Here is a 27,631-nt window from a genome sequence, read left to right as displayed (position 1 = left end):
TAAAAGTTTTATTTCTCTTCTTGGGAATGTATTCTTCTTCTTCGTCGCCGTAGTAGTACTAGTAATACTGTCGTAGTAGTGGTACTCGTAGGGTACCTAAATACAGTACAAGGAATAAACACACGAGCGTCGATTGCCAGGCAGGTGCTTATCTTAGCAATACACGTCACAGACTAAACCAAACGATCCCAGAGTGCCGATGGCGCGCCCATCCAACGCACTACCTTTCGATCCTCTCTAGCATCTTTATTTACCACTTATGCCTTGCTGCTTTTTCAAACGCCGGTCACCGCCGCCTCGAGCTTCTCGTCTCGTAACTCCAAATGTGATTTTATCTCTGCGAAATGATTGAAGCGGTCGACTAGAAGCTACGGGCTTAGTCCAAGGTTCGTTTTTGTCCGGTGGAGAAGCTACGAGTGGCTACCATGTTCACGGGGTATGCGCTAACTTAGCCGCAGTCGTAGTTGTACCCGCGGTTGTAAATTTGAACACCGTTCACGCTCGTCGCCTATTTAAAGTGCCGCCGAACCGATTCGCTTCAATTTACACCTCTGAATTCTAATCCCGCTTTTGTTGTCACGTTGATCCATTACCAATGAAAAGTTTCTCCAGGTGTGTCATAATATCAACCTGCGATGAGGTGGCATTTGGCATGCGGCCAAAGCATTCAGACGTTTAACCCTCTTGTAACTGCATTTTGGCATTCAATTTAAAAATCGAGGAAAAAGTACTCTTGCAGAATTGGGAATAAAACGTCTTCCACTGCCCTAAAGTTTAATGCCCAAAATCCTTTCATGATGATTTTATCATTTTTTTAAAAATCTGCAAACACGTGCGTGTGTGTGTGCGTGCACGCGTGTGCGTGTGTGTGTGTGTGTGCGTGTGCGTGTGTTTTGACCTCACGGTGCAGAGGTCATGGGTTTGATCCCGGGTCCGGCCTTCCTTGTGTGGAGTTTGCATGTTCTCCCCGGGCCTGCGTGGGTTTTCTCCGGGTCCTCCGGTTTCCTTCCACATTTGAAAAACATGCATGAGGGGCTGATTGAACACTCCAAATTGTCCGTAGGTGTGAGTGTGAGCACGGATGGCTGTTCGTCTCTGTGTGCCCTGCGATTGGCTGGCAACCGGTTCAGGGTGTCAATTATAATATTGATGTGGTTTTGGGGTTGTAATTAATACTGGACAATTTATAATACTAAAAGTATGGATAGGTGTCATTTTTATCTACAATAAAATCAAATTAGACATAAAGTAAATAACATGGATAAATATGTACAGAAATTGTAACAAAACTTTGAAATTCATTTGAAAAAGACTGCTTACTTTATTTCCAGATTCCTTATCCATCCCCGTAAGATCTCCTGAATTGGACTCGGAGCACCAGATTCCCGAGCAGGTCCAAGTTGTCGATCAGAATAAGGAGGACGGCGGCACTGAGAAACGACCTGACATAGAGGTGCGACTCACTCAGCATGTCTTAGACCAGGGATGGGCAAACTACGGCCCGCGGGCCGAATCCGGCCCCTTGGTCTTTTTAATCCGGCCCGCCGAAGGTCGGTCTACAATTAAGGTTCGATGTGAATGATTGCATTCATTTCAATTGGACTTGTAATGACAGGCATTTCACCGCCAGGTGGCGCGTTGACTTGAAGTTGCAGAACACGGGGAGGGGGGGGGGGGCGGGATCTTTTCGACCACCTAGCACCTCTGTATCGCTCTACTTCTACTGGTCTGATCACAACCCATCTGCAGCGATGCACAGGCTAAAAGAGGTCATCAACAACACTGTTGTCATTTAAAAAAAGTATATTAATACCGTACGTTCATGCTTTTGTTCTGTTGACGTTTGATATGGACTGTCAACAAATGCAGTTTTTTTTCTAATGTACCATAACTCGCGCTGACCTGGCCCTTCTGTCAAATTTTAAAAGTCAATGCGGCCCCCGAGCCAAAAAGTTTGCCCACCCCTGTCTTAGACTCTTGATGCTACGACTAGCCAAGAATAATCAGCCTAGCCAACCGAGAATAGCATTAAAAAAAAACAACAACAAAAAAAAAAAACATGGAGCACTTCTTTATTGCTGCATATGCTAATTTGCACATTTGACTTCCAAAGACTTTTATTAGTTCTTGTTCATGCGGACGCTCGGTGAGAATACTCACCGCACAGTCTACAATCTCAGGCATCTACTGCGGTGCCTCTTTGCCTTTTTTTTTTCCAAGCTGCTTATTTGCATACACATTGCAAGCCATCATGTGTTTACGCTCGATTGTGAGAGTTTTATTCAAACGACTCTGTCATTGATTTTAACAATGCTTGAAAAAAAAGCAATAAATATTATTCATTAAACTGCCTCTAACCAGTTGATTTCAAATAATACTTTTTAATGAGTGTGCAGCCAGGTGTCTGTTTATGCTCGTCGTCTATACCAGAGATGACTTCACACAGAAAAGTAAAATTCAACATTTAAGATGGCCCTTTTGTCCTCCGGTCACCGCCCGGTCGTTTGACATCGCATGCGATGCGACTCGACGGTATTTCTGAGTGCTTTCAAAAACAAGCACAGCTCAAACATGCCGTGACAAGTTCAAATCGTCCCTCTTTCACGAAGTTGATCGAAATCCCTTTTTAAGACAGAAGGGGTCAGCAAAACATCTCATTTTTTTGCCACCGGAGCCTTCATCAATCCACGAAATCCAAATTAGGCTGCTTCATGATTAACGTAGACCTTAAGAGAACAAAAAGCAATGCTATAATTCATCTGCTGCGTGTGAGTATTTTTGGATTGAAATTGTTCCCCGTTTGATTCCCCTCATCACGTAGTTTCGTCCTAATTTCCCGCTCGTCCCGACAATAATGAAGAGAACCGGGGTGGTGCGAAGGAACATCTATTTTTAAATGGGGTACTCCTCCTTGGAAAAGGGGGGATGGGCATAAGGCGAGAGAGAGAGAGAGAGAAAAAAAAACACGTGCGGATGAAACATGAGATGGAGAGAGCGGGTGCTTCTCATCGTTCACGTCAGTGCGGTTTCATGAAACCGCTTGGATTGCCACCTCGCTATATCTTAGAATTTCCTTCTTCTTTCTGAAACTCCTTAAAAATCGGCATTTCAGCTATCCGTCGTCTGATTTTTTTTTACCTCGGAGTTTACCTCGAGTTTGTTAGATTGTCTTTTTTGTTGACAGGTTAACATTTTTAAGTCTCATTTGAAATAGTAGCAATGATGTGAAATCTCTGTTTTCACGCCATCTGTCCTCGAGTGACTGTCATGATGTAAATTTCTCATTCCGATTTGCAAAAGTACCCAAGCAAAGCGCACAATGTGAATTCCTCCGTCATCCGCCTTTGTGTTATATCTGTAAGAGTGTTACATTATGTCTTTGCTTAGGTTGCTACCTGCTCGAAGTTTAGCATTAGCATGTTCGCATTTGCATCAATTCTTAAAAGAAAGATTACAGGGCTTGGTGTAAAATTCTCAACTTTCAACTCAACCCACTTATGTAAGAGAGTACTTTAGAAACAACCGCAACTGAAACAAAGGGCCGTCCATACATAAAAACGAAACATGCAATTTAAGACGGATGAACGTAACAATTTCAAAACGACAACAAAGGTAAAACCTTAAAGTTAAACTCAGCCGCAGTTTCAAAGTTCTCTCGTGTAAGAAAAGGCTCCATCTTTGTCGGCAGGCTAAGGTGGAAAAAAAAATCCTTAACTCATTCACTCCCAAAGACGTTTTTAAACGTCTTTTCAGACTTGGTCCAGAATTGGCTGGTACCGAATGAGTTAATCATACATATGCCTTAACACTGCTTTGTTACAAGCTCAAGTACCAACTGTTAGCATGTTAGCATTTCTCCCATCTCGGTATACTTTAGCACCGAAAGTACTCTGATTGCGACATGAGCTTATTCGTTTCCAACCATTTTAATCAATATTTAGTGCATTACTACTCACAAATCTCCGTTCAGTGGTTTAAGCTAGCCAAATTCAACCCTTCTGTTAAGATTTTGTATCTCGGGAACAGCAAAATGGCCCCGGCCTTGTTTTTGCCCGCCCATCGCCCTTTTAGCTTTGCGACACATAGCATTGTTAGCCCAAGGCTCGGGGAGAAAGCTCCGGAACGACTACAGAGCTTCGGCGTCATTGCCTCGTGCTCCTTTTCTCTCTCTCTCTCTCCTTTATTATGTTGCCAGCGTTTCGAAGGAAGCGATGACGCGGGTGCCGCTTGTCATCTCGCCTTTATTTCAGGCTCTCGGGCACCGGCATCGCGTTCGGCACCACCGCCTCACGCCCGTCGCTGCGGCGTGACAAATTGAGGCTCGGATGAACGCACGAGAGTGGAAAAAAGACACATGCGGAGGGGAAGAGATTATGACCATTTGAAGGTAGCTGTTTGGGGATTTAGTAGATTTTGTATAATCTCACTTCACGAGGAAAGATGTCATATCAAGTTCGGACGGGGGACAATTCATGATCGTTTGGTTTCTTCCACTTTCCAAATCAGGAAAATGAACTTCTGAATTCAGCAGTGTATCAAATAATTACTCTTCTGTTGCACGTCCGTACAGTACGCCGCAAGGGCGCGGTTTCATATTGTTGTTTTTCCGCTCATCCTGCCGAATAACAATGCAAAAGCATCGTCGCTATGAATGCGCTGTGAGCCAAATTAGTGTTGCGCTACGTGCAGAAAACATACCACAGCCGGGGAGCGAGTGGCTGTGTGTGCTTTCCAAGGTTGTAATTACATTCATTCCGCGAGGCCTAAATTCATTAGGAGGCTTTTTTTTTTTTTTTTCGTCATTACAACCTCAGGCTACAAGCATTGCCGCTCTGATGCTGCAACCCCCGAACAACGGCCAAAGGCATCCCAGGCAGATTTGTGAGTTGTTTGTTTGTTGCCTCTTGACGTTTTCTGTCATGAATCCAGCGGGCGTGGCTCACGCTCAAGAAGATATGAGGCAAAACCTCCGCCCATCCATTAATATTGCGCCTGTCCTAACGATGGTGTTGGGTAATCGGAGCCCGTGCGAGCTGACTTAAGGCAAGAGGCAGTGTCACAGGGCACTTATTTACAAATAACCGTTTGCTCTCACATTCACACCTCCTGGAAAATTGACTCAACTCCATTTTATTTGGATGTTTTCCTTTAACAGTCGATACAACTTACAGGGAATAATTACCGTATTTTTTGTACTATAAGGCCCTTCGGAGCAAAATGCGCACCTTCAATGAACAACCTATTTTCAAACGGTTTCCATATTTAGGGCGCACCGCATTACAAGGCGCAAAGAATAGAAGCTACAACCGTGGCTGCGGTTACATTATGCATCCACTAGATGGAGCTACGCCAAAAGGAATACAATACGATACGGCTTTATTTATATCGAGCCTTCGCAACCACTGCAGCTGTAACAAAGCGCTTTACAGAACATTTCAAATAATACGTCCAAGAAATCAGAATATTGATCCATATGTAGCTCCCTCAGGATGTAACATGAATCACACCGCATAGCCTTTATTCCTCGGCAACCCGTGAGGAATGGCCACCGACATGGACATGAAACATATCAATAAAAAGGGAATAACAAAACAACAAATGGAAGACAATTGATTCAACAAAAAGACACACAAACCTCGTGGTCTTACATCCTCAACAGAAAGGATTGTGGAAAAATCGGCCTGATTTCTATCGTTAAATAAAGATCATTAAAAAAAAAAAAAAAAAAGATAACCCCCGCCCCCCCCCCAAAAACAGGAAAGTTGACCGAAAAACGTATCTCCTGTTCAAATTTGCATTGGAGCACCTCTTGGATATCACCCGGAAAAAAAAAATCTCTTTTATTGAACTTGGATATTTTCCACCTGGGCATTGTTTAAGGATGCAAGAATTGCATCCTTGACTTGCTGATTGGAGCCACGCTGCCATCCAGCCCCATAAATCTTAATTTTAAGGTTCTCAACAGGGTAGAGAGAGGTTGGAGAAGGACGGCAAGTCCCACCTTGCGTGGGGGGGGGGGGCGGGGGGGGACCCATTGTCAGAGGTTCCGTCTTGTATTTGGTGTACCTAATGAAATGGCCAGTGCTCAGTGATAAACGCAAAAGCTACGCACGCCCCCGCCCCCCGCCTTTCCCCCCAAGTCACATTCGACATCAAGGCGACTGTCGGCGCACACGCCTCGGCGGAGACCCCTCAAAGCTAACCCCCCTGCCACCCTTCGACTTTTTCTTCCTGCTTGTTGTTTGACATATTTGCCGCGACATCGCCGCCACTGGCCGGGCTTGGTTCTGACCCAATTTGGGTGGGCAGCGGGGGTGTTGGCCTGCCTCGCAGTATTAACCTCATTTTTCTGCCAAGCTTTCACCCTGCAGTGACATCGCATGCCTGACACTGCCGTACATATCGAGCTATCTATTGAGCTATCTAGCTAGCTAGCTATCAAGTTAGCTAGCTAGCTACAACATTTGAAAATAACATATATATTTATATATATAAAATGTGTGTGTGTGTGTGTGTATTTGCATCCCTAATACACACAGTGGCTGTGAACATGCGCTTCATTATACAATGCCCGAAAAAGCTGACATTTATGGGCACGTGGAAAGCAATCGTGGCTTGACGAAGCTGCGAGATAGTATCGGGTGTCTGGAAAATGGCGGAACGGTATCTGTAAGCGCCGCAGTGAGTCACGTGGGCCACAATTGTTGGTCCTTTGGCCATTGACAAATGACTGTGTGTGTGTGTGTGCGTGTGTGTAAAATTAAAAGGGGGAGGGAAAAAAAAGAAAAAGCCCTGATCCACCTGATAGCTGAACAAATGTGTTTTCTGTGGTGTGCTGCTTGATGCACGTTGGAGTTGGATGGAAGTGCTTTGAAACAGCAAAATAGAGGGTGTACGCTCCCAAACAAAATGATTGGGCCAGTGGAGCCAGTTTGCTTTTTTTGTTTTTGATTTGTGGAGTGAAAATATTTTGATCCAAAATTTGAATTTGAGAAGAAATGAACAGTCGCGGTTTTATTTTCAAATGTATATTTTTTTAATTATGCATGCTCTAGTCCAAGGGGAGCAAAGATATTGGAGGATATGCATGGTTTTTATTCAATATTAAATTTCCATCCATTTTCCGAACCGCTTGATCCTCACTCGGGTCGCGGGGGGTGCCGGAGCCCATCCCGGCCGTCTTCGGGCAGTAGGCGGGGGACACCCTGAACCGGTCGCCAGCCGATCGCAGGGCACACGGAGACGAACAACCATCCGCGCCCACACTCACACCTAGGGACAATTTAGAGCGTCCAATCAGCCTGCCGTGCATGTTTTTGGAACGTGGGAGGAAACCGGAGCACCCGGAGAAAACCCACGCAGGCCCGGGGAGAACATGCAAACTCCACACGGGGAGGCCGGAGCTGGAATCGAAGCCGGTACCTCTGCACCGTGAAGCCGACGTGCCAACCACTGGACTACCGGGCCGCCCCATATTAAATTTTACTCTTAATTTTAATTTTAGGTTGATTTCATTTTCCAGACAGAGCTAAAATGGACTAAAGTTAATAAAGCTTCCGTGCTTCGGTGTCCTCTTTTTCGGGTAAAATGCATCCTCTTTTGGGTTGATGTTTGGAGGTTGACTTCACGCTACCTCTGCTGTGTTTTCCAGAGGATTTTGTTTGTTGGATGTTGTGCGTATGATCACACATTGTTTCATGATACAGAAAAGATGTCGATTGACGATTGAGCTCATTAAATGCAAATGAAATACAATTGTGATTTGTTTGCCCTTTGGAACGAAATATTTCTAATTGGAACATGTTTGGGGCGGCCCGGTCGAGTGGTTAGCGCGTCGATCTCACAGCGCGGAGGTCGCGGGCTCGATCCCAGCTCCGGCCTTCTCGTCTGGAGTTTGCATGTTCTCCCCGGGCCTGCGCGGGTTTTCTCCGGGTACTCCGGTTTCCTCTGGCATTCCAAAAAAACATGCCCGGCAGGCTGATTGAAGACTATAAATTGTCCCCGGGTGTGAGCGCGTGTGCCCTGCCATTGGCTGGCGACCCGTTCGGGGTGTGCCCCGCCGACTGCCCGAAGACAGCCGTGATCGGCTCCGGCACCCCCCCGCGACCCTTGTGAGGATACGGCGGTTCGGAAAATGGATGGAAGGATGGAAGGAACATGTTTGTAATACATCGATGAAACATTTCAACTGTCGGAAAGGTGAAAATATTTCAGGCGTCACTCAATGATATTTTTGGGCAGACCTGACTGAGGACACGGTTTGAAGAATATATTCACTTTCTGCCGTTTCCTGGTATAATTGATAGCGTCCAGAACAGAAAGAGTCAACCACCTGTCGCTGTCGCCTGTTCATGAACTCAAGACTGAGCCATAACATCAACGATTTGGGTCTCGGCGTAGGTCTTCGCTCGACTCGTCAGACTCGTGTTGCTTTGGATGTCATTAGATGTACTTAATGATGTGCCTCGACTTGGATATTATTAGCACGTCCCAACCCACGTCACGCTGTTATTTTTACGATCCCCCTCTTGTGCAGTAGTTCGGCTCAAAAATATGAGTCACCATTTTCTGTTTTTGGGGATACACACTTGTGCTGTTATCAGGTCAGGCCAGACGGCAAACGGGAACTATTATTCCCCACCCCCCCACCCGCACCCCCACCATCTCCCTTCGAGACGACATGCATTACTAATGTGCCATCGCATCAGCGGCCATCTTTGGTTTTACTGCACGACATTAAGCGGTTATTAGCGTGCGCGCGAGCAGATGTGGCCTGATGACGTTCGACAGTAGGGACGGTGATTGCATGAGAGGACGGGCCTCCAAGGCAAAAAGGACTTTGTTTACCCAGCGAGGGATGCAAACAGAAGGGGCAGGTGCGTGCGTGTATGCACGGGTGTACGTGCGCTGAAGACTTTTCAATATGGTCCCCTTAACCGCGGGACTCCGCCCACACACGCAAACACGAAGATGGACGCACGGCACAGGCTTGCTAATTTTAATCTATGAACGGTTTCAAATACCTCTCTTGAAAAAAAAGTGTCAGAAAATCCTACGAGAACATCTGAACTTGATTTGGGCTTAACCACGGTCACTTTCACTAGTGATAGAAGTGTGCCAGTCTCCCGTGAGTTCTCACGTAATCGGTCGGCCAACTCGGTATGCTTTTTGAAGTGTTAACCTCAAGACTGTCGAGATTCGTGTGTGCTTTCATTGATGCTAACGTCACCCGTCACCGCGGCAACCGCAAATCCACGTGCGGCAAGGAATTACTCCGCGCCGCGAGACCTGCTAAAAATTCACAAAGTAGCCGATTTATCGCAGCGCATTAAGAAAAAGGCCACGGTTTGCAGAGTAAAATGGACGTCACGGAAGCATCGCCGTTGTTTGGAGCCGCAACGGCGATGCCGACGGCAGAGGCGGCTTCTTCCCAAGTGGGCGTGACCATCGTAGCTTGCCCGGAGCGTTAGCGAGCTGCCAGACCCTCCCCCGGCACGGTCGCGACTCTTCATGCAACACGTAACTCGACTTAGACACGCAAGGACACGTAGAGTGCATAGTAAAAGTCTACACGCGCCTGTTTTGATGACTGATTTTCGGGATATAAAAACAACCCAAAAATATATAACCAAGATAAATCATTGCAATTTTAATAAGACTTGTCACAAGCGAATGCATTTTTATAAAGGGTTAAGTAAGTAAATCAATAAATCTCGGGATTTATGCCCGAAAAGCTGAACAGATGTTTCCGACAGCCTTGGAACATGCGTGTTTATGTGTGTTACCGTATTTTCCGCACGATAAGGCGCACCAAAAAATGTTCTCAGCGGCCACTTTATAATCCGATGCCCCTTCCATATGGATCAATATTCTGATTTCTTGGACGCGGTATTTGAAATGTTCTGTAAAGCGCGTCGTTGCGGCAGCGGCGGTTGTGAAGGCTCAATATAAGTAAAGCTGTAATGTATTCCCTTTAGCGTAGCTCCATCTAGTGGACGCATAACGCAACAGCAGCCACTATTATAGCTTCTATTCTACGCGCCTAATAATGCGGTGCGCCCTCATGAATGCAGAATTCAAATCGGCCATTCATTGAAGGTGCACTTTATATTCCGAAGCGTGTTTATCGTATTTTATCGTGCGGAAAATACGATAGGTGCATTTTTCGGAAGGTGAGGCTTCCGGCTTGGCATCCTACCTCATAGCCCAGACATATGAATAAGATAATAAACATTTTCCTCCAAAACATTAAAGTTTTTTGGCGCCACCCGTTTGGTCTCCTAGCTAGCTAGCATCATGCTAAGCTCACCTCACTTCCGTCGGGCTAACATCAGAGTTCAATGTTCTCATCCATGTCCCTCCCGGTCTTGAGAGTCTGTCAATATCGGCCATACGTTTTTCTTGTTGCCATGGCCGTTTTCTGGATTTTTCGGGTAATTGCAGGGTCATTTTGCAATCACCTCTTGCAAACGCAAGCCTTGCTCGCAGCCAGACCGTCCGTCACAGGCTCTTATCTGCCTTTGCTTTATTCAATGTGGACGCGGGAGCTTTTTATCTTGCTTCGCGATTCAATAATAAAATGACTGTCATCCGTACAACACATGCGCACAAAAACGCGCGTGGCAATTTTACAAGACAAAGAAGATGGAATGCGCAGGTCTTGTACGTGATCTTTTAAGGGATACATCAGATGCTTACAATCAAGTGAAAAAGAAGCATAATACTTGCTCCTGCAAGGAATGTGACTTGATAAAAGATGCTTTATTCTCAGCCTGGGAGTCGGCGCATTAAATCCGCCGCAATGAGTCGGCGACACTTTTAATATTTTTGCCTGACACAAACGCGCGGTGGGGAACAAAAGCAGTACTTTCGCACCAAATGGCGCAACGGTCTAGCATCTTGTCTCACAATGGAACTGAAGCTGCTCACTCCTCAAACGTTGACACATTCTGCCCTGTTCCACAAAACGCTGCATTTATATTATTTCGCTGTTGGCACGTTGCCCTGAAAATCCTACGTTGTTCTGCAAAATTCCGATTTCCCGTCAAAGAGGATGACATTTTACCACAAATCTTTTTATAGTGTTGTGTTTGCCATTTTTCTATGTTTATTGACAGAAGACTTTGTTTTGCTGTAATTTAGCTTTATTTTCACTACAAAATCCATTTTCTATATTGAAACTAGCATTAATGTTGCGGTCGTTAAAATGGATAGTAACCAAAGGTGCAGCTACACATATAGACAGACGATGTCACAATACTACCTCTGTCAAAAACCACTGTTACTGCAAGCCGATGGAGTCAATTCCTGGAGTCGTGAAGCTCGTCTTTGTGTATTATGTCTGTCTGGCTAATATGACACTGCCTCTTGGTGGCCAATTAGCTATGCTATTGCCTATTACGCTGCTGTGGCGTACTCTTTCTCCCTCTGTACGTGACAAAAGTAGTTAAAAAAATGAGCGTAGCCATTGTCAGGTGTGCCGCGGGTGAAAGTAATCGTGTAGTACCCTCTCATACCGCCAGGGAGCGGCAACAGCTAGCCAGTTGCCTTGCGTTTAGCCGACAGACAAGCGAATTTATGACGCGTGAATGCAGGATGACGGTGAAACAATAAATCCGAAAGATTATAAAATACTTTTTTCTTTGTGTTCATTTGATTCCAATTCAAGCCGTTATATAACGTCATTCTTCAATGTTAAAAACGGTTATAGTAACAATATAACACGTTAATTGTTCAAATAAGCGTTTTTTTTGGTTGTTTTTTTTCTTCACATTTTCAGCTCGTGGTGCGCCGTGAGATTTTTTCAATGAAAGAATTGTGCCTTGGCTCAAAAAAAAACGTTGAAAAACACCGGCGTAGAGGCTATTATCGATGCTTTCATTTGAAGGACAAACCTTCAGCTACAGCACAACGCGCTGCGCTTACCTAAACTATCAGCACGCGCGTCATCATTCAGTGTGACTCACCTGCAATTTGGCCTCGGCTGCCATTGTCGCCCCCTCGTCTTCCTCTCCCTCTCGGCTCTTTCGTCACAACGCCCGAACACTAAAAGCTCTGCCGGGAAACTCAAGAACAGCATAAAACAAGTGCATGTGACCCGATTACCGAAATATCGCTCGCGCCGCCGCAACCCAGATGTCGCGTTTCGCGCTCGTTGCTGTGCGCCAGGCCCGCCCCTGTTGACAGCGACTTGCTTGCGTGAGGCTGCACCCCCTCCATTAAACGTGGCCCAGAGACGGCCTATAAGGTGCTCAAATTTTTAAAACAAATATAGATAGATAATGGTTAAAATAATAAAACACAAAAATAAATAAAAAATAAACACAAATGGTTCAGTGGTGCTCAGGTTGTAATACAAAGAGCTGAGCCAGAAACAAGCACTTTGCTCCACCACTTCATCAGTGAGTTAGTGCAATCCTCCATAATGAGGCCATGTTGAGTGTTTTTTTTTCCCCGTAGGAAGAAAAAAAAACTCGCCAGGAAAACCGACAGAAACAAAGCAAGCGGTCTGAAAGATAAAGTCGCGGGGACAGTAGTTCCGACAATCATAATTGCTCGACTCGATCAGGGGTGGCCAATCCGCGGGCCGCGTGCGGCTCTCCCGGGCTTTCACACGACAATTGTCGAAACTCCTCGTCGTTGGCGCTGCCATTCAAACAACGGTGTTTAATACGCAGAATGTACGATGTCAACTTATCATCACTCCCGTTACTTGATTAACATAGAGGGCAACCAATCCGATAACTCAATCACCGCTCATGCGGCGACAACGGCGCTAAGTGCTAAGTTAGTCAGCGAATTACCTCTGTTTTTAAGGCCGGGGTGCCAAATAGGTCGATCGCAATCGACCAAGAGCCAACAGACCGCGAGCAGTGGGAGGAGGAAATGGGGGGGGGGGGGTGTTTGTGTCTTTATGTAGGATAAAGACACAAACAAACAAAATTGTTTATTGATTCCTTCATTGTGTGTTCACAACCCCCCGCCACGCCATCAATTTTATCTTGTGATTTCCTTGCTTGGGTTTCTTATCTGGTGGATTATTTTCGATTTTTTTTCGTGACATTAAAGTTAAGTTAATTTACGTTTTTCGGAGGCGGTCCTTGAACGTCTCTCGAGTAAAAACATCAGAAGAGAAGGCACGGAGATGGAGAAGGATGTGCCTGTATTGGTTGAGACTGAAAAGCCTAAATAAAGTATCCGTTTAAAAAAAAAAAGCCACCACCACAGCTCTCCTTTTTCAGAGCTGCAACATTTAGGTTTCATTTATGCTCGGGCGCTCCGCCTGTTGCTCGTCGTGGCATGCATGCATATGTGTGCGAGTGCATGGTTGTGTGTGCGTGTGTGTGTTCATATGCTTGCACGTGTGCGATTGGGTCGATTGGGGGATGTTGGTCGCTCCGAAAGTCGATCTTTGGGCAAAAAATGTGTGTGTGGGGGGGGGGGGGGGCTCTTTGCAGTAACACAGTAAAAGAATTGTCTCTTAGTCTTGACTGGTTGGCCACCCCTAGACTAGATCAATACGAAGATTCCTAATGGCCGTGTGATTTGTGACTTTATTTTGTTTGTTGTTTTTTTTTTGGGTGGTGTGCCCTGAGATCTTTTCTCATGTAAAATATGTGCTGAGGCTCAAGAAGGTGAAGGGAAACTGTTTTAAGCGTCCCTGACAGAGGAGACCTCTGCTGTATAGAGTTCTCATCGAACACGCTGCCGCCTCATTCTCACTTTATGTGTGTGTGTGTGTTTTTCTCGTAATGTCAAGAAAAGCCATGAATGTCAGATTCAATGTCTGAGTGAAATACACTCCCGTTGGAGCTGAGTAATGGGTCGATAAAACAGCGTGCGCGCAAGCCAACACACCCAATAATTCAATGTGAGATCTCAGAGTGTGCACAGTGTTATTCCCACTTGTACACTTGATACAAAAAGCCTGAATTTCCCGATTATGGTTTTGAGCAGTCGAGCGCGGTGATGTGGCCTTACATTAAACACTTCACTCTCCCCCCCCCCCCACCCCTTTCCGCCCTCAAAAAATCCTATTATCCGATTTCTTTTCCCTTTGTTCCGACACTTTTTGTGTTGGCTTTTGTGATGCCACCATGTTTATTTATTAGACTTTCACAAAACAAAAACATGCGCAAGATCAAAGACAAAGTAAAAATACAAGGCGAGAGACTCGAGAGCCAAAAATGATGAGATTGAGGTGTCTAGAAAACAACACTTGAGCAAGAGCAGCAACGAGGTCAATAATCCGACAGAGACGTGGGATCTCGGCAGTCCTTAAAAACCTGCCTAATTTGATGGCCAAATTGGCGGCAGGTGTGCACGCTGGAGGGAAGGCCCTCCTCTGCCACCCGTTGGGGAGACACAAGAACAGCGTCGTGACATGACATGAAATTGCTTCATGTTCACAATCGGTTTTTCTGGCTCTTTGTCGCCAGTGATTTATGTTCATACTTTGTCGGTCCTCCGCTTTTTCTATCAATAAATATTTTTGTTTCGTAGTTTGTCTGATTCTGCGTTTGTGGGTTCCCCACACCATCTGCTTCGTTTCCGAACCCCCCCCCCCCCCCCCCCACCCCACACACACATACGTTTTCTTATAAAATTACAGTTTTTTAAAAATACTGCACAGAACATTTTGTTAATAGTGTGGGTTTTGTCATGGAAAAAATTTGGCACGCTGTACAACGATGGGCATACCTGTCAACTCATACGGTTTAGCCATAGTTCATACGGATTTTGTGGTGAATCTTACGTATATGGCCGTATCGCACAAATCATACGGATTCAGAAAATTTCCGTTTTTTTGTCCGTCCCCCCCCAACAGGTAGTTCCGTTTGCTTTTGCCCAGAATGGTGCTCGTCTACTCGAATGCTTTCATTTCCGGAATACAACTCTGAACACAGTAATGCCACTAAGTAGAATGATGATTAGACATTAACCAGACTGTATTATGGAGATCTACAATAAATATCGTTGAAAATTTAATGGGTTTTTTTTTCTGTGACGTTATTTTGACATATAAAATGCTTTGGTATGTTATAAGGATTTTTTTGCTCTTTATAAGGATTTTTTTGGTAGTTTATACAGGTTGGCGCTCCGAAAAGTTGACAGGTATGGATGGGGGACGGAGACTGGTGACATTAGTCAACAAGTCCCTTAGCCAATCAGGATGCAAAACACAAACATAAATAAATAAATGATGTAAAAAAAAATGCGCGAAAAAAAGCCGTGAAAGATGAACCGTATTATAGCAAGGGAATTCTGTGTGTGTGTGTGTGTGTATGTGTATATATATATATATATATATATATATATATATATAAAATATAAACATGAAAGAAAAACGATAAAAAATGTGTGAGTAATCACGATTAATTTTTTAGTTCATTTGAATTAATTAGGACAGTTGCATTTTTAATTAGATTAAATATTTTAATCGTTTGACAGCTCTAGTATATATATATATATATATATATATATAATATAAACATGAAAGAAAATCTTCACGCGGGCATTGCTGGAGACTTCCTCCCCTCATGCATCTTTAAAAAGACCGTATTTAGAAAGTGCTGACTTCTCCCTGCATGTATGATTGATAATATCAAGTCCAAGGGGGGGATGTTCTCTATCTGCCATTCGCCCAAAAAACGAGCATGATATTTGTTGTCTGTCATACCACTCACATTCAGAACTTGATTTTGTTCTTTTATTCCGTGTACAACTTCATTTCTGCCATTTACTTCAAGTGGAAGGGTTACAGATGGTAAGAATGCTGTGTCTTGTCCCGGTGCCCTCGTATCTTCGTATTCTATCATCACTAGCGCTTTTTTCGGTTGGCTGGAGGTCAAACAAATGACCCCAGGTCGGGGTCATTTGGCTTTTTGATGCTCCTCACACTCACTTTGTTCCGCGGCAATACAGTCGGAATTTAGAATTCAAATGAGGGGAAAAGCCCAACTGCCACTGCCTAATGAATACATGAAAAATTCAATACAAAACACAGGAGTTCAAAATAAATGAAGTGTACTTGTGAAGTGTACTTATCTTTCCTCCGGGCAAATTTGTCAATAAACCGTCTGTCAAAGTCCAGTAATTCATGAATGAATTCGTGTTTAGTCAGAAGTTCTGAAAAATGCTTCAAATCATTCAATTCAATGGTATTTATTCAATATTATTGTTCTTGCTAACATATTTTATCAATTCTTTTCTACAAAGAAGATCAATTTTGTTCACAATTACTGCATTTTGAACCTGCGTAGTGCTCCACAGCGCCATCTAGTGGGGCCAGGACCCACTGGCCCCAAATGCAGAGACATCACTGACCGGTTAGCACGTCGGACTCACGGTGCAGAGGTGCGGGGTTCGATTCTTGGCTTCGGCCTTCCTGTGTGGACTTTGCATGTTCTCCCCGTGCCCGCGTGGGTTTTCTCCGGGTATTCCGCTTTCCTCCCACGTTCCAAAAACATGCATGGCAGTTTGATTGGGCGCTCCTAATTGTCAATTGGTGTGATTGCGAGCGTGAACGGTTGCTTGTCGATGTGTGCCCTATGATTGGCTGGCAACCGGTTCAGGGTGTCCCCCGCCCACTGCCCGAAGACGGCTGCGATTGGCTCCGGCACGCTCGCGACCCTCGTGAGGATAAGCGGATTACAAAATGGATGGATGAATATTTGCAAATTCCCCCAGTTGTGTTTGATACCGCCAAAGAAAACCGTAGTAGAGTAGAAAGAAGTCCAGTTTTTGTACTCCGGTGCTGCAAGACATTTGACGTGCTTGTTCTTTTTTCAGCTCCACAGAGGCAACAACGGCAGCTCATAACAGACAATATGTCAGTTATTACAATCAGAGCTCCTGGTGGAATTGGCTCGGGGTGTCGACTGCCTTATCTCATTGTCGTCCTTTCAACCACCCTGTCTCGAAATTTACAGCCGGCCTTTCATCACAGGAGCAGTCGCCGCATGTCAGCCCGTCAATATCCTTTGAGAAATGTTTTCACCGCTGCTTTCACGCTGATGAATCACCGCCGTGCTCAACGCATTTACCTTCTCTGTACGTCATCATTAAAGCGGCCCCTAAAGGCGACTTCACCGCCGGACCGAAATCTGATCGCATTCGATTTATTTGAATTGGATCTAATGAGAGAAGTCGAGGGGATGATCTCATTCACTTCAAGATGTGACGCCACATTCAAAAACGCTGCAGGACCTCCATTTCGGGTTTATCCTCCCAATGCATTTTCTTTAAATAGTTGATATCTGAGTGTTGCTAACCAAAACAGGTGCACCTAATGAGATGCGTAAAAGACTCCCCCCCCCCTCAAAAAAACCAAGTGGTGTCATACCGTATATTGTAACCGGGTTCCAGGCGCATTATTATGTCGAGAGGGCACTTTTCATGGAGATAAACGTGATGGTAGAGTCTTTCTTCCCTTGCTAGCCAAAACAGCAGCGTTATGTTCTGGCGTGCTACGCTCGCAGATTGCCCTTCGTGTCCTTTAAAGCTAAACAAGGTGACTGGTATGTTGTCATTCATGTTAGTCGGTTGGGTAAAGCAATTACACAATGATCATTTTGCACATGACCAACTTGTCAACTGCCGCGTTGAAACAGCAGCAGGATATGTTCAGCAGTCCACCCGTTACTCTAAAATAGTCCTTTTTAATTTTTCATTGTTTGACTGGACTTGAAATTGAAATAAACTACTGAACTTCAAATGGGCGCCCGGTGGACCAGTGGTTAGCGCAGTGGTGGGCAAACTACGGCCCGCGGGCCAAATCCGGCCCGTTAGTCTTTTTAATCCGGCCCGCCGAAGGTTGGTACACAATTAAGGTTCGATGTTAACAACTGCATTCATTTCATTTGGACAGTTACTTGAAGTTGCAGAGCATAGGGAGGAAGGGGGAGACGATACGGAATCCCGCAGTAGCGCCAAATCAAGCAAATCCCGTTCGATACGACGGAATAATGTACTCTTAAAGTCTGAAAAACGTGCCAAAAAATGCAAAATACTGCTTTTTAAATAAAGAAATCCAATTAATATTATGTTGAATTTAGTTCACCCTTTTGATCCGGCCCTCCGTAATATTTTCTGGTTGTCATGTGGCCCTATGCAAAAAATAATTGCCCACCCCTGGGTTAGCGCGACCACCTCACAGTGCAGAGGTACCGGGTTCAATCCCAGCTCCGGCCTCCCTGTGTGGAGTTTGCATGTTCTCCCCCGGGCCTGCGCGGGTTTTCTCCGGGTACTGCGGTTTCCTCCCACATTCCAAAAACATGCACGGCAGGCTGATTGAACACCCCGAATTGTCCCTAGGTGTGAGTGTGAGTGCGGATGTTTGTTCATCTCTGCGTGCCCTGGGATTGCCTGACAACCGGTTCAGGGTGTCCCCCGCCTACTGCCCAAAGACGGCTGGCATAGGCTCCAGCCCCCCCCCCCCCCCCCGCAACACTTGTGAGGATAAGCGGATCGGAAAATGAATGAATGAATAAACTTCAAATGGTGACCGTCCCCATCTGCAGTTGAGTAAGATGGTGGTCGTTAAGAACCTTCTCCGCTAATCAGGCTATTTCGTCATCAAAAAGCCCCCCCCCCCCCCCTAAACTCCGTCAAGCTGGAGCGGCCGCAGAAAGAGGAAGAGGAACGACAAGCACCCGCCCCCCCGGGCCCCTTCCCCTCCTCTCTTCTATCTTTATCTTCAGCATCACCAGCAGCAGACCCTCAGCTTCATCATCCCTGAAGAGCGCCGCGTTTGGGAAGGACAGGAGCGTCGAGAGCGCGCACCCGGCGTTCGTCTCGGTGCCGCCCCAACCCCCACCGCCTCTCAGATGCGCGTTCCACTCCAGTCCGAGGGGTTGAAGATGCAGGAGAAATGGCTGCGGGGACAAATGACGCTCAATCTTCTTTTATGACCCACGAAGCAGTCTAAAGAATACAAGGTAAGACATTGATTTAGTTCCCACCTCATCCCCCTCGCACGCCCAAACAAGGTAAATACGAGCAACTGATAAGAGTGTGTGGAAAATTGATTCATGACTCCTCCTAGAAAGCAATGCATCCTTTCTTTTTTTGTTCCTCTACGCAAATCCACTGGGCTGACATTTTAAGTACTGGATAGTGGTTTTGCTTCTCGGTAACAATAGAAATTGCTTTTATTAAGATTGTTACGAGCAATCGATAATTGCCAACGCGCGTTCTAATCGAGCGAGAGCTCAATGACACCGTGTTGGAGGCGAATAATAGCTTGCGGCTGCCCCCTTGTGGTCGTCATGTCCTAAAAGGCACGCAGAACGTTTATTGATCATGTGTCACAAGGAAAAGAAAGTGGGGAGTGTGTGGGCGGGGGGGTCCTCACATTAGCTTTTTACCCTTTCGACCTTTTTATCTTCTTGTGGCGCCATGCTTTAAATGAGCCGCGTTGGTATTGTGTGTGTGTGCGTGTGTGCGTGCGCTCTTGTTATGTAATGTCAACCCCCCCCCCCCCCCCCCCCCCCCATCACCCTGAATCAGCCTCACACCACTTGCTTACGTGAGGCTGCATGGCATATATCCGTAGACAACGCACCACAATATTATGACCACTTGCGAAAATAAAACAAAAATGATGCAATGAATAGTATCTCATTTTCACTCCTAGTCAGAAAGGTGTTCATTTATTAATGTGGGTGGAGCATAACAAAGTTGGGTGAACGTTTGGAGGATTCGTCGAAAAAAAAGGCGTGTGAAAAGTCAAAAAAAAAAATAAAGACACCCAGACACCAGTTTCATAAATTGAAATGAAATTGGCTGTTTGTGACAAAATGAAAATGAGAAATCCATTTAGCAGGAAACATGATGTTGACTCACTTGATTTGCATGAGAGGGCCCCCGCCCCCTTAAAAAAAAAAAATGATGGCAGGGCGGATCTGGTTGAGTTTGACACATGCACTTCATCTCATTTTTAAAGTATGTCAGCAGCTGTGCTATTTTATTGTGTGTGGGCGAGGTTGCACACAGAGAACACAAGTGAAGAAATATGCAAATGTAGCTCTCGACTCCTCCAATTGGGTGAAGTCGGAATCACAGATGAGATGAAACGGAAGAGCAAACGTTATAAAATATACTGGCTTCAGAAAGAATCATTACCGTACATACGATAGTCTATGTGCGTTGGATGTATGCCTTTAAGGGGCGTGTCCTAATGAATGACAGGGTGTTACAGTGCATTAGCAGCTCCAATTTTTTTTTTTCATTTCAGTCGAGCGATGGCGCACCAGAAGTGTGCTCGTACAAATTTGGCCAAAAATACCAAAGTAAAAATTAGATCAAGCGATGGCTCGGAATTCAAACTTTTTTTGTCTTTGACAAGCCTGATTAAACGAAACATCCCTCCTCACTTCAACATGTCCCCAAGATGCCGCATGACGGTACTGAAAGCACCAGCTAGACATTTTAAACCATCTCACACCGGTATCAATTTCGGTGCATTTGCAAATGCTAAACTGCCGAGCGTCGGGTATGAGATCCTTCCCCAAAGAACGGAGTTTGAGATCGACGGGCGCATCCACGCTGCGTCCGCTGTGATGCGGACTTTGTCTGGGTCTGTCCCGATGAAAAAGGAGCTGAGCCGAAAGCTCTCGATTTACCGGTCGATCGACGGTCTCGCCTACGGTCACAAGCCGCGGGTCATGACCCAAAGAACGAGATCCCGGATTCAAGCGGCCGAAACGAGTTTCCTCCGCACGGATGTCCGGGTTCGCCCTTAAAGATGGGGTGAGAAGCACGGTGTTCCGAAAGGGGCTTAGAACGGAGCCGCTGCTCCTCCGCATTGAGAGGAGCCAGATGAGGGGGCTCCAGCATCCGATTCCGATGCCTCCTGGACCCCTGGGCCCCGGCTGGCGGGGTGTTCCGTGCACACCCCGCGGGAGGAGTCCCCATGGAGGACCCAGGACCTGCTGGAGAGACTTCAGTCTCCCTGAAGAACTGGACAAAGTGGCTGGTGTTGAGGGAGGTTTGGGCCTCCCTGCTGAATTTGCTGCCTCGACACTACCCTCATATTAGCGGAAGAGGGTGGAAGGATGAACTGCGAATATTCAGGGGTTAACTGTACCGTATGTCTGTACTGTCCTAATGATCTCCCACCGCATCTCTTCAGGTTAGAGTTTGGATTCTCGAACCCATTTGGAAATGTCGTCGCCCTCGCTGCCGTACGGCTCCAAAAAGCGGGTCAAGATTCACCCCGACGCGGTGACGGCGAAGTACGGCGCTCACTCAGCCCGGCCGGGTGACGAGGGCTACGACGACGCCCCTTCCTTCGAAGACTTCGGCGCCTTCGCCGAAGCTAACGTCGGGAAGAGGCCGGTGACCGAGAGCAGAGGCGGCAGGACTTTCTTCGGCACCGTGGAGACCCAGGCCAAGCCGCCCGGCACCCCCAGGGACAAGGGGGTGGGCGGTCAATTGGCCAGCTTCGGCGAAGCCAACGCGCTGGCCTCCAGGGTGACCTGGATGGCCCTTTTCGGGGCCGCGGTCGCTCACGGCTGCGTGGCCTTGATCACCCGCCTGGCGGCGGACCGCTCCAAGGTGCCCTCCCTGGAGTTGCTCTTCATCCGCTCGGTGATCCAAGTGCTCTCCATCCTGGTGGTCTTCTATCACCACGAGGCTCCCTTCGGACCCAAAGGCTACAGACTGCGTCTCTTCTTCTACGGCGTGTGCAACGTCATCTCCATCACGTGCGCCTACACGTCCTTCGCCATCGTGCCGCCCAGCAACGGCACCATCGTGTGGCGCGCCTCCACCACCGTCTTCAGCGCCGTGCTGGCGTTCCTCTTGCTGGATGAGCGTCTGGCGTACGCGGACGTGGTCGCGGTGGTGGGCAGCGTCTTCGGCCTGTGCCTGGTCATGGTGCCCAACGTGGCGGACGAAGAGAAGTCCAGGCTGGGTTTTTGGAAGGAGGCTTTTGGCTACGCGATGACGGCGATGGCCGGCCTGACCGCCGCGCTCTCCATGATCGTCTACAGAGCTATCAAGGAGCGGGTGAGCATGTGGACCGCGCTCTTTACTTTCGGCTGGACGGGCACGGTGTGGGGCGCGTCCACTATGTTCATCATGCAGGAGCCCATCATTCCCTTGGACGGCGAGACTTGGGGCTATCTGATCGGGATCTGCATCTGCTCCACCGTGGCGTTCCTGGGCGTCTACTACGCCCTCGACAAGTTCCACCCGGCCTTAGTCAGCACCGTTCAGCACCTGGAGATCGTGGTGGCCATGTTCCTGCAGCTCATCGTGCTGAGGATGATCCCGTCGCTCTACGACGCGGTGGGCGGCTCGGTCATCATGATCAGCGTTTTCACGCTCACCGGGCTCAAGCTGTACCGGGTAAGCGGGGCCGTCCGGCAGGATTACCAGGAGATCCTCGACTCGCCCATCAAATGAGAGATTTGCGTCCGTCCTGGTCTTTGTTTTACAGCAGCGGTTCTCAAACCGGGGTCCCCGGATCCCTGTGACCTTTGCGAGCCCTCTTTTTGCTATTCACTAATTCTTTTGCAGTTTGAAATGCCCTCGACGAGCTTACGGAAAGTAGCGTCGGTCTACCACTCGGAAAACAAACGGAGCAGGAACACAACTTCCTGAATACGGCAATCAAGTCATAAAGTTGGCCACACTGCGTGCGCTTTTTGAAAACGAGCTCCTCTCTGTTCGCAGTCGGGTTGTTCGAGTGAAGTCCTGCTTGTCAGCTAGCGACGATGGGTCAATACAGAATTGAATTCAACAGAATTTGGATCAAATTAATGTGAATCATTCCATTGAAATGTTCAAAAATCAAACAATTCCCCATGGCATGGAGGGGTGTACAGGATATGTACTTATGTTTAAGTCGGAGGTGGGCAAACTACGGCCCGCGGGCCGAATCCGGCCCCTTGGTCCTTTTAATCCGGCCCGCCGAAGGTCGGTCCGCAATTAAGGTTCGATGCGAATGATTGCATTCATTTCAATTGGACTTGTAATGACAGGCATTTCACCGCCAGGTGGCGCGTTGACTTGAAGTTGCAGAACACGGGGAGGGGGGGCGGGATCTTTTCGACCACCTAGCACCTTTGTATCGCTCTACTTCTACTGGTCCGATCACAACCCATCTGCAGCGATGCACAGGCTAAAAGAGGTCATCAACAACACTGTCGTCATTTTAAAAAAGTATATTAATACAGTACGTTCATGCTTTTGTTCTGTTGATGTTTGATATGGACTGTCAACAAATGCAGTTTTTTTTTAATGTACCATAGCTCGCGCTGACCTGGCCCTTCTGTCAAATTTTAAAAGTCAATGCGGCCCCCGAGCCAAAAAGTTTGCCCACCCCTGGTTTAAGTGGTACTTGTGTTGAATATTTCTGCCCAATCAGGGGTCCCTGCACCCAAAAGGTTTGAGAACCCCCCCCCCCACCCCCACCCCCTGCCTTCAGTGTTTGTTTAGTTGTGCAATTCAAAGAATGTCTGTGCCGTCATCGGATGATTTTATTTATTTTTTTTTGGTGTCGTCGTGCCAGTTGTTGGAAGAGTGCCAGTCATGTGACCAATGTCTTAATATTTGTACGTGAAATGAAAACAATGTGATGTGGTGATCTGTCTTACTCCCCTCTGATATGTTCGTGTCAAATTGTCAGCAGAAGAGAAAAACGGTGAGCAATTTTGTGGGTCTATTAAAGGAGACGTATTCATGGATTCCCCCCCCCCCCCTCCCGCCAATTTAAAACACTCCCCATGCGTCTTTAAAACTGGCCTGTCACACACTTTTCTACAAATATCACAAATCTACCACACGTTTTACTCTCGATTTGCCTTGCTGAAATCAGCCCTCATGCCAGCCATGTACAAGCGGGCCAATGTTAAGTCAAGCTTTAGTTACCATGGCGACCAGGGGGGCAGAGGCTTCACGGCCTGGCTTTCGTCATCTTGCCATGAAGTGTATGCGTAACGCTGCATCTTACCAGTGAGTTTGTGGCATTGCGGGCTGCCGTTTGGCTCTTTGAGGTCACTCGCGCGGCGTTCTCGCGATTACTTGGCTGTCCCCTCGTCACTGCGTGTTGGTCGGTTCTTACCTCTACTTATGGAAGGAGAGTCCGTTTGAACTCATGGAGACGGCAGTTCACACCCGAGACTCCATGTGATGTGGCGTATGGGCACCAATCTGTTACATAGCAGCTAAACCGGCTCAAATAAATAGTCTCACTCCAGAGACCCAAGTCAAATTTGCATACGTCCCCTTTTCATTGGAGCGTTATCGACTTCTTAGAACGGGAACATCAGCCGGGTGCGTTTCTCGTCATGCATCGTGAGTGTCGACAAGTCACGGCGAAACGACAAACACAAACGCGTTTATTGATTTTATTTCTATTTTTTGACAGCAGAACCTTTGGAGTTGAACGCCGGCTGGTTTTTACATTCTGAACTGAAGTTAACCTCGGTGAACGCAACGGTCGTGTAGAATCATGGACGGAAAAAAAATCTTATTTGTGGTCTGTTGGCAAGCTTCGACATTCACAGTCATGCAAATTATTTGTTCGTATTGTGCCGGACGGCAACATAGTTTCCCTTAATGTCTGAGATAATAATAGATTTGTTTGATTTCCGAAGCGCATTTTCCCCATCAATTTGTGGTCAAACTTTAAACTGTAGCATTTTTTTCGGTTTCGCCGTACGCGCCATTTGATTTCTCGTCAACGAGGTTGCAAACGCAAAGAGCTCCGCGGCGCGTATTTGACGTCGACGTGCTTCCGGTCGCTTTCAAAGCCCCGGTTGAAAACGTATTCCCCGAGGTCATTATTAACTCATTCGGTACCAGCCAATTCTGGACCAAGTCTGAAAAGACGTTTAAATACGTCTTTGGGAGTGAATGAGTTAAAAATGACCCTGCCTTCTGATGCTAACATGCGGCCATCTGTTATTACCCAGGCCAGGCGCGTGACTCACGTTGCCTGCTGAGTCAGCCGCTTTGAACCCCTTCCCGGAGGGAATGTGATCAACTGAGATGCAGTGGGGTCCTCGCTTTGCAACGGTGCTGACATTGGACAATTTGAGGTTACGAAGAATACATTCGTGATAGATAGACTGACTTGTTCTGAAAACAGAAAGCCCCCCCCCCCCAAAAAAAAGCAAAAAACAAATAGGCAGTTCGTCTTTACTTGTTGTGCCGAAGTAATGAGGACGTAGTTATGAGTAAGATTATTTTAAGAAATGACATTATTTTCCAGGTGTGGGAAAGTTTAAATACGCGAGTTTTTCGAGGTGTCTGTGGGGGTTTTCACGCCGTCTATGGTGGATAAACGCGTTCGGCTGATCAGGGGGGAAAATGCCACAAAAGGCTGAAGAAAAAAAAGCAACAGCCGCTTACATACAAATTCAGGTTACGTCGTCGCCGTTGGAAAGGGACTGCGTCGTAAACCGAGGACCGCCTCGCAAGAATAAGATGGTGGTGCCGAAGTGGGAACCTTGTAATTCTCAATATGGTCGCTGAAGGGCGCTGACGACTCACTTCTTAGTCATCCAAAGTGAGTTGACATTGAGTGCAGTAACTATTCATTAATTGTGAAGGCAATTGTTTTTATTAGACATGATAACTATGCAGCTGGATACATTCAAGTCACAACCCATGCTTTCATTTTAACTGCTGCAGCAGTCATAGCACAGATGTTGAATGTTATACATTTTGGTACACCAAATCACTCATGCAAGTTTGCAACGCGGAGCATTTATTGTTTGTTTATAAAAGAATTTTGTTTTGAAAATATTCACGGCCGCGATAAAACGGCATCGCTCATGGTCTCTCAACGTACAACTTCATTTTGTTTTGAATAAATATTGCATGTTTGCTTCTTCAATCAATGTGGATCACCTCAAATCGAAAAGGTGAATAAACTTGAGAAGAAAAAAAAAAGATCTCCAGCAGAAATTGTTTTTTGTTGCCAAATAAGGTTTGGGACCACTTACATGTATGTACTGTATATACTTATTTTTGAAAGACAATCTTTTTTTTTTGAGATTATATTCAATGCATTTGAAATACAGTCTAGATGGGTGATTTTCAAAGCGTCGTACGTATACGTTCTCGGTAACCCATTTGTTGGTTAAGTTCAGTTGAATTTACATTTTAAGTACAATATATTTGCATTTAAAATCATTTGGAACGATGTTTTTCAGATATTTATGTTGATACAACTTTTATTTGACTTTTATTGCACAAGACATTTGAATTGAATCATTCGGTATTTTTTTGACATTATATTTTTACTCTATTGAAGTGCACTGTTAATGTTCAAACTGTGCATAATGTGTCAGTGTCTTACAATTATATCACATATGCTTGTTAGAAATAAAACTGGTCTTGACATAATTGATGGGGTTCTAAAAAAAAAAAGAAAAAAAAAGAAAAAGGTGCTTTCACTTCAAAATTAAAGACATTTATAAATGACTCCTAAATATGATTTTGTATACTGTGTATACAATGGTGTGTTTTCAAAAACAACATAAAATTGTCTGGGTTCACCAAACATTACAAAAGTTAGTTTGTGTATGTACAGGTGCGGCACAAATGAAAATGTAATACAAAAGTTTATTTACGTCTGGTAACTTAATTCCACTTTTTGAACATAAACACTAAACTAAATGATGTTTTATGCCGTATTCTAAATTCTTGCCATACACCTGTATATACAGTATATTAAGCGTCATCATTCACCTCAGGTCTTTATGTGGAGGAGGCCTCAGCTGTTTGAACAGGAAACAGATTGCATCCTGCAAGCATACTGCAGAACCTTCCAAACCCACACTGCACACAACTGCATATGTTCTCCGTACACAAACACACAAGTTCATGAAAAAGGGGTCATCACTTCCCATTTGACAAAAAGTACAGTAATTGTATGTACTTTTTGGGGAAAATAATAATCTTAAATGTGTACTCTCAATTTGTTTATTTTTTATCATCTACAATAAATCAAGTAACCAATTAATAAATACAACAAAAATGTGCTATCTATCTATCTATCTATCTATCTATCTATCTCTCTATCTATATTAATAATCCTTCATTTTAGCATTTACAATTTAGCCAGTTAATAAAATAATGTGACATGTTAAATGTAAATCAAATCACTTTATGAAAACGTTTTTGTTTTAGTATTTCAACAATCAAACTAACCAAGCATTTAATACAATTAATGAAAAAATGTAAAATGTGTTTGGAAAAAATATAGAATTATAAATGTAAATATAAATGTTGCTCTTTTATTTTGCAATAAATCAAGTAACCAATGATTTAATCAACTAAATTGCAAATGTGAAAAATATATATCTATATTTTTTATGTTTTCATTGTGATCTGGTATAAAGCTACTGGCCTGATTTTGTAAAATAAATGAAACGAGTATTTAAAATGTTTAGTTTACTGGGATTTCTTTTTACATGACATAATTCACAACAAATCACATATTTAAAACAATTTAGTTAGATACACAAATAAAAAAAAACCAAATACATACTTTTTCAATATCCCAGGTCGCTTGATCATATAAATAATGGGTCGGGCTAAAGAACGGAGTGGGCCGCGTATGGCCCGCGGGCAATACGTTGCCCAAGTACTAATAAACTCGTGTCAGTGTTCC

The 27,631-nt window shown here is 45.5% G+C and overlaps 1 protein-coding gene across 4 annotated transcripts; it reads left to right on the top strand.

Annotated features, from left to right (window-relative positions):
• The first annotated feature begins 207 nt into the window (after positions 1–207).
• slc35g2b (solute carrier family 35 member G2b) lies at positions 208–26,447 on the top strand. 4 transcript variants are annotated; one of them, XM_086101325.1, is made up of 5 exons: positions 208–386; positions 1,332–1,453; positions 4,815–4,881; positions 16,792–18,938; positions 21,134–26,447. In XM_086101325.1, the coding sequence occupies exon 5, from the start codon at positions 21,166–21,168 to the stop codon at positions 22,408–22,410; it is 1,245 nt and encodes a 414-aa protein (XP_085957451.1). In that variant the 5' UTR covers positions 208–386; positions 1,332–1,453; positions 4,815–4,881; positions 16,792–18,938; positions 21,134–21,165; the 3' UTR covers positions 22,411–26,447. The 4 variants fall into 4 exon arrangements, with proteins under 4 accessions (XP_085957451.1, XP_085957452.1, XP_085957453.1 ...); XM_086101326.1 differs by having other exon boundaries at positions 4,251–4,881; XM_086101327.1 differs by having other exon boundaries at positions 208–436.
• Positions 26,448–27,631: the final 1,184 nt, after the last annotated feature.

Source organism: Hippocampus guttulatus, chromosome 21 (assembly GCF_054856545.1).
Source record: "Hippocampus guttulatus isolate MCC_2025c chromosome 21, RoL_Hgut_1.0, whole genome shotgun sequence".
Taxonomy (NCBI): domain Eukaryota; kingdom Metazoa; phylum Chordata; class Actinopteri; order Syngnathiformes; family Syngnathidae; genus Hippocampus; species Hippocampus guttulatus.
Note: the sequence above shows the minus strand (reverse complement) of the source record. Positions and strands in the feature narration are given on the sequence as shown.

Bases quoted from the DNA above. Each gene is read 5' to 3' on its own strand.
- slc35g2b (XM_086101328.1), top strand. From the start codon at position 21,166: ATGTCGTCGCCCTCGCTGCCGTACGGCTCCAAAAAGCGGGTCAAGATT.